General features: G+C 35.8%; 1 protein-coding gene across 3 annotated transcripts in view; it reads left to right on the forward strand.

Moving 5' to 3' along the window:
- Nucleotides 1-7,257, forward strand: part of LOC100166228 (tyrosine-protein phosphatase Lar) — a 29,809-nt gene that overhangs the window by 18,079 nt on the left and 4,473 nt on the right. For all 3 annotated transcript variants that reach the window (XM_016802577.2, XM_003242929.4, XM_016802578.2), the window contains 4 exons: nucleotides 976-1,229; nucleotides 3,172-4,093; nucleotides 4,828-4,983; nucleotides 5,639-5,950. In XM_016802577.2, the coding sequence (XP_016658066.2) occupies nucleotides 976-1,229; nucleotides 3,172-4,093; nucleotides 4,828-4,983; nucleotides 5,639-5,950 (1,644 nt within the window). The remainder of the gene's footprint in view (nucleotides 1-975; nucleotides 1,230-3,171; nucleotides 4,094-4,827; nucleotides 4,984-5,638; nucleotides 5,951-7,257) is intronic.

Consider the following 7,257-nt stretch of genomic DNA (forward strand, 5'->3'; position numbering starts at 1 on the left):
GATTTTTACATATTTTGTCAATTTTGAACCTTAAATGCTAATAAAAAAAAACTCTGACTAAGGATTTTTAATATTTTTCAAATGTCACTGTAACAATATAGTAGGAGCCTTGTATTAAATTTTCAAGTATTTTTACTCAACAAATAAAGTTTTATAATTTTAATACAATTAAATTGGAAACTGAAATTGTCCGTAAACAGCTCAAAACAAATCAAAACATTTTGAAAATCTTATCATGTATAGAAAATGGAAATATAAACAACCAGTGAAAATTTCATGTATCTACAATCATTCGTTTTAAAGTTACACCAAAAACCAAAATCAATTTTCTGGAAAACAGATTTTGCGTAAAAATTCCCGTTTTTCCTTAATTTTTCTTTTGTTTTTCACGGCGCTTTTGAAAACTATTGGATAAATTTTACTTTTGACCCCCCATAGTACCAACTAGATTCACTTTCCTATCAGAAAAGGTACTGTTGAAGAAAATCCAAGCACTTTTACTGTCCTAAAAGGTGATGACAGACACAAAAAAAAATAAAAAAAAAAAACACACATCATAGTAAAATCAATACATTCATCGTTCCACTCAGAATCTAAAATACATTACACAAAAAGTTAACTAAAAATAAACAAAATTACAAAAATTATACATAACACAAAGAGGAAAATGCAATTTTAAATTTTAAATTTTAATAATTGAATTTTGTGTAATATAATATTTCAAATTTATGTAAAGGTAATCATTGTTTTTATACATTTACATATTTCTTTGAAGCTGTTTATTCAAAATCTATTTTGACATAAATTCGTTTCTTATTAAATACAAAGACAAATACAAAAATTAACATTATTATTGATTTTGGGTCTCAAATATGTAAAAAAAACTTAGGGCTCGGTGATCACCATGTAACTGGGAGGGCCAGACTGACACTGCAATAATATATTATTTAATTTAACCTCAAATTTATTTCTTAGCATTTATACACATCTAGTCCATTCTCTGAGCCTATTTCGTTGGAAATGCGTGAGGTTGGCCCTGAAGAAGTACCCAAGCGACCTGAATTAAGAGATATGAACCTTCCTAGCAACACGGGCTCTAGTGGGACAACAAATGATCATGTGAGTGTCAGAAGCAGCGCCACTCCACCAGGATTGTTATGGCTGGTTGGACCTGTAATCGCTGCAATATTGCTGACTGCGGCATTAATATTATTATTTGTGGTTAAGAAGTAAGTTTGATTGATTTTTATGTACACTAGGACTAGGAAGATTTGCTCAATGCTCATTTTGTTGGTTCAACCCCCACTTTTAGTACATAACTGTCAATTATTTCTTTATTTTTAGTTACCTTAACATTGATATTTACTGAATTATAAAAATATCAATACAATACTTTTGTATATAATAGAGACATACATTGAGTATTTATTTTAAGATCTCCGATCATAGTATTTTTTAATAAAAATATTAGATTGAATATTTCATTTAATTTACTTGATATACATTAACCAGGCACAACCTTTAAACTTTTTCTAACATTTAGAACAGTACTATAGTTTATAACAGTAATGCCCGTATATGCATAGTCCTAATGAATGGTGTTATTTATTTTTGCTGAAAAAAATCCCATGATGGGTTATACTCCTAACTAATTGTATGTACAACATGGTCTGTTTTGCAAAAAAACGTTCTAACATCTATATGAAAATCATAATTTTTGTCAATGTTACTATTTTGATCAGTAACATAATAATTTTTAAGATAACATTTTTATAATATCAGGTGTTGTTTACTTCCTCTCAAATTTCCACATGCAGTCTATAATTTAATAGTCTATTGTTCAAAATTTTCTACTTAGAGTTGTTGCCAAACAAACTAGTGGTTAGTGGTTCCGCCCGCCACAACAAAATTTTACACCTAATACAACAACTTTATTTATTTTACTATACCACTTTATATAGGTATCTTATTGTTTCTTATGTGGTACATAAAGTGACACTGACAGCACATACTAAAATTATAGTTAATAATTAACAATATAATACACTAGTAATCTTTCAGTTATTTTTTATTTTCTTATAAACTGACTTTCGCTATCCAGTATCCACAGTCAAAGTTCTACTCATACGCATGCTATTAATAATTAGACCTTGTGGATAAGTCATCCAGTCCATATTGTTATGTCTTGTAATTTTGTATTGGATTTTATTTTGTGTAATTATTGTGTCATGTCTTGCCTTAATACTATAAAACAGTTTTATAATGAATGACATAGGTACTATGTCAAATGCTATGTATATAATTAATTAGAATATTATTCATTTTTAATTTTATACTAAATCACATTGTTTGATAGTATCTTGTATCATATACATTTTTTAGTTAAAATATATTAGTTACATTTTTGTATTTATATTTAATATTATGAACCTTCAAGTTATGAATTATAAAGCAATTCAATTAATAACATTAAAATTGCATTGACAAACTTCAAATTATAGTGCTCTAATATACATACTTAATAAAATAAAGAAAAATATTATGAAAATGTTGTGTCATTTTTAATTTAAAACATAACAAACATTCCATATTAGGGCTTCTTATCTGTTGACTATTTATTAAAAAAAAATACAATTTCATAAATTTGATATTATATTACTGTGAATTTCCTATTTAATGCACAATTTGTGTATGGTATTGTATTGATTTTTTTGTTCAAGTAAATTTTAACATACATATAAGGCTCATTTAATATAATTAAATATAATTATAATCATTTATACCTAGTAATATAATTATTATTTAAAAATGTTGAAGCTATTGTTTGTTTATTATTGAACATTTCGAACAAATGTTTTCCAAGTACTGCTTTTTCGCGGACTGCTCGATATGTTATCTTAAAAAATTCTAAAAGTATCTAGTATAGTGTGATGTAGCTCATTGACGAAAATTCACTCAAATTTGTGGATAGGGGAGGGTTGTTAATTCTTACAACAGTAATGTGAGCCTAAACTTTTTCGAATTACCCACCGTTTTTGACTATAGACTGTGTAACCTTTGATGAAAATCGCTTTCTTTTTATTTCAATAACTCATCTTCCTCCCTCCCGACTAGCTATATCGTCCACTGTGGTGTACTATATTGCGCTTGTGCTTGTTTTTCGTTTCACAGGCGCCGCCGGCCGAGCAAGTACGGCGAGACGTCAGGTGTTACGAAACCGCTGATCGGCAACTCGCACCCGAACAATGACCCGGTGGAACTACGCCGGTTGCAGTTCCAAACGCCGGCGATGGTATCGCACCCGCCGGTGCCCATCAACTACCTGGCACAGCACATCGACCTGCTGAAGGCCAACGACAACTTCAAGTTCTCGCAGGAATACGAGTCGATCGAGCCGGGCCAGCAGTTCACGTGGGACCACTCGAACATGGACGTCAACAAGCCGAAGAACCGGTACGCGAACGTGATCGCGTACGACCACTCGCGGGTGGTGCTGCAGCCGCTCGCCGACGGTCCGCCGGGCAGCGACTACATAAACGCCAATTACTGCGACGGTTACCGGAAGCACAACGCGTACGTGGCCACGCAGGGCCCGCTGCAGGAGACGGCCGGTGACTTTTGGCGCATGTGCTGGGAGGTGCGTACGTCCACCATCGTCATGATGACCAAGCTGGAGGAGCGCACCCGGGTCAAGTGCGACCAGTACTGGCCGGCGCGCGGCTCACAGGCGTACGGGCCAATCACGGTCGCGCTGGTCAGCGTCCAGGAGCTGGCCACGTACGTGGTCCGTTCGTTCCACCTGACCCGATCCGGCGACGCGGAGACGCGCGAGGTGAAGCAACTGCAATTCGGCGCGTGGCCCGACCACGGCGTGCCCGACCACCCGGCACCGCTGCTACAGTTCATGAAGCGCGTGCGGGCCGTCAACCTGGTCGAGTCCGGCCCGGTAGTGGTGCACTGCAGCGCGGGCGTCGGCCGCACCGGCTGTTTCATCGTCATCGACGCCATGCTGGAACGGGCCAAGAACGAGCACAGCGTTGACATTTACGCGCACGTCACGTGCCTCAGGGCCCAGCGCAACTACATGGTCCAGGTACGCGGATCATTATTGTCGGTCGGGTTAACAGTTGGTGGGGGTAGTGTAGGGTAGGTAGGACTTGGCGTACGCGCAAAGTATTTTTGTTCGCCATGTTTTTCACTGGCCGCCCTTGTTGCTTCTTTTGCTAACTTTGGTATTACTATTTAGTTACATCAACATGTTTCGTAAAATCTTACTGCTGATCAATATCATGCGTATAAGTATGCTATTAGTATGAAAATACAAAAAAACACTGTTGCTAATAGTTAAAAAATAAACATTTAATGTCGTTTTTAAACGAAATAAACAATATAATTAACTACATTTCAACAATAATTATTAGAGTATAACTTGGAAAATGTGAATAATTTAATATGAATTAATCAATGCTCAATGATGTTAGAAAAATTTGGTCAGATAGATAAACATTACGTATCTGTATTGACGTCAAAACATTTTTATAAATTACTATATCGGTATTTACATGTTATTTTACATAAAAGTATTTTTCAAAAATCTTTTAATATTTTTTCCGATAGACCGCATGGTTGAATATTAGCGGTTCCTCGCATTAGTGTTTGTTATTTTAGAAAAATGGTGGTTCTGACATATATAAATGGAGTTGATGTAAGACTTAGGTTGTCTGGATGACATTTAACGCGCGGGGAACGTCGTTCCCTTCACTCGTTTATATTATAGTCATTGGTTATGACATTGAGTTTTAAACTTATTTATTTTTCTCCCGACAGACCGAAGAACAATATATATTCATACACGACGCTCTCTTGGAAGCCGTTACTTGCGGCGAAACGGAAGTGTCCGTACGCAACTTACCCATGCACATCCAACAGTTGTCCCAGATGGACGTTGGAACGACCGTCACCGGAATGGAACTCGAATTCAAGGTAATAACACTGTTCAATTTTCGAACATAAACTGAAATGTATACATTTTGTGAGGAGGGCTATAGAGAAGGAACTTGGACGATCCATATTAGTTTGTTTGTATGTGTGTGTATGTCTTTTTCTGTCTTGCTTTTTAGACTTTTGGGATTTCAATAAAGTTTTAAAAAATAATGTCTACCCAAACTACGGTATATTATAATATTAAATATGTGTAGACCTATCGTGAAACACTTTAGTGACGTGTAAAAATATATTTGATAATATAGCTGTCTTTCAATAATAATTTTGTTGATGGGACAATTAATTTAAATAATATTTTCAATATGAGTGGTATTCATGATATTATGTTTCGGAAATTATATTACTTGCGACTGCCTGTATATTTTATAAGATAAATATTTATTTATTTATGTCATTTCATTTTACACCCGTCAAGTTGATTTAACAATGATTAATTTCTCTATAGAAATTGGACTGTTGTGTTACTTTGGAAAGTATAAATATATAAAGTTAAATGATTTCCCGTTGTTTTATGCACCAGGCAACACCGTTTCCTATTCCTTATATTACTTGTATCAGGTTATATGTATAATTGTATAACGTAATATTATGTCGATTGAAAAGAGCCATAATCATAATATTATGTCTGTTTCAGAAATTAACGTTGGTCAAAAGCGAATTCTGCCGATTCGTCAGCGCCAGTCTGCCCGTGAACAAGCCGAAAAACCGTTTAGTGCACTTGTTGCCGTATGAAAACACCAGAGTGTGTCTGAGCGGTGGATCGTCAAGGGGCATGGAAGGATCGGACTACATAAACGCCAACTTCATAGACGGGTACCGGCAGCGTGGGGCTTACATCGCGACCCAGGGACCGCTGCAGATTACAACCGACGACTTTTGGCGTATGCTGTGGGAACACAACTCCACCATCGTGGTCATGCTCACGAAACTGCACGAGTTGGGAAGGGTGAGACGACCGCATATATAGTTATAATAATGGATGCGTAGGCGCAAATAGCGTTTGGGATTTGAGGGGGGCTAAAGCCTTATTTTGATAATATTGAATAAGCTTGAAACGAAATGCAGGAAATTTTTGGGGGGCTTAACCCCCAAAGCCCCCCTCCCATATTTGCGCCTATGAATGGATGTAACCGTTTTGATATATCGCTGTTAATTGACTGCAGGCCAGAGGAAGTGATCGGGTCAACGGTACCATTTTTCCCTGGACCCCATTTTAGGACAGTTTTTAGTGGCCTCCTAAAACATTCCCGATGAACTTATAATATTTTAAAGACGTTTTAACGTTTATCAGATAATATTTTATATGATTAAGATTACTCGGTGTTACCCGCATTGGAGCCTATCATCTCTAAAATAAGTTTCTTTATCAAATATGATGGGGGGCCCATATACATTTTATATGTGTTCCCAATGTACTTTTGTTAATCTGTGCCCGAGCTCAGGCCAGATGAAAAATCATTGTGTATGTAATAATATTCTAAATGGAAAATTCTAGATCACAGAAATAAATAATTTAAAATAATAAATGTAGGTATGTGCACATCCTTGCATGAAATTTTAGATCAAAAATACACCAGCTACCAATTTATGGTGCAAAAAATAATTTTTTATTGCTGCGTTACAGTTTGTATTGAGCACCAATCCTCCGTACCTAGGTCTTAATATTAGAAAATCGGTAGTAATTATTTTTTTACACCTTCCTCAAAAAATATTTAACGAATTACGAAGACAATATAATATAATGTTATTTTTAATGATGCTCTAATCTATCGATTGCACAAATTAACCTCTACGCTTCTTTCCATGTTTTAAAATTTTAAACTTAAACATCAGTGCAGCGCTTAAAACTATTTCATTCAATTGCATGACGACAGCTGTTTCTGCAGTTCTTGGCAGGGGCGGATTTGCCCATAGGCCACCAAGGCACGTGCCTAGGGCGCAAAATTGATTGGGGCGCAATTTTTTAGTTAATTTTTACTTTTTAGTTTTTCATAATTTCATAATTTATTATATTTACCTAAATTTATATTTGATATTAATTTTTTTTTGTATACAACTTGCACGAAAAAGGAGAATGGCTCTCGTAGCCCCGTAGCAGTAACGCTTTAATTCATAAGCTATAATACCTAACCTTGCAGTTTGTGTTCAATCCTGCTACCAGCGCGCGCCGCCACGGCTAGAGGCTCGATATCGGCACTCGACGAGGCAGTTGCCGGTGTTGCCTATGTTAATGCATGGGGAGGTGGTATATGG

This window comes from Acyrthosiphon pisum, chromosome A2 (assembly GCF_005508785.2).
Source record: "Acyrthosiphon pisum isolate AL4f chromosome A2, pea_aphid_22Mar2018_4r6ur, whole genome shotgun sequence".
Lineage (NCBI taxonomy): Eukaryota > Metazoa > Arthropoda > Insecta > Hemiptera > Aphididae > Acyrthosiphon > Acyrthosiphon pisum.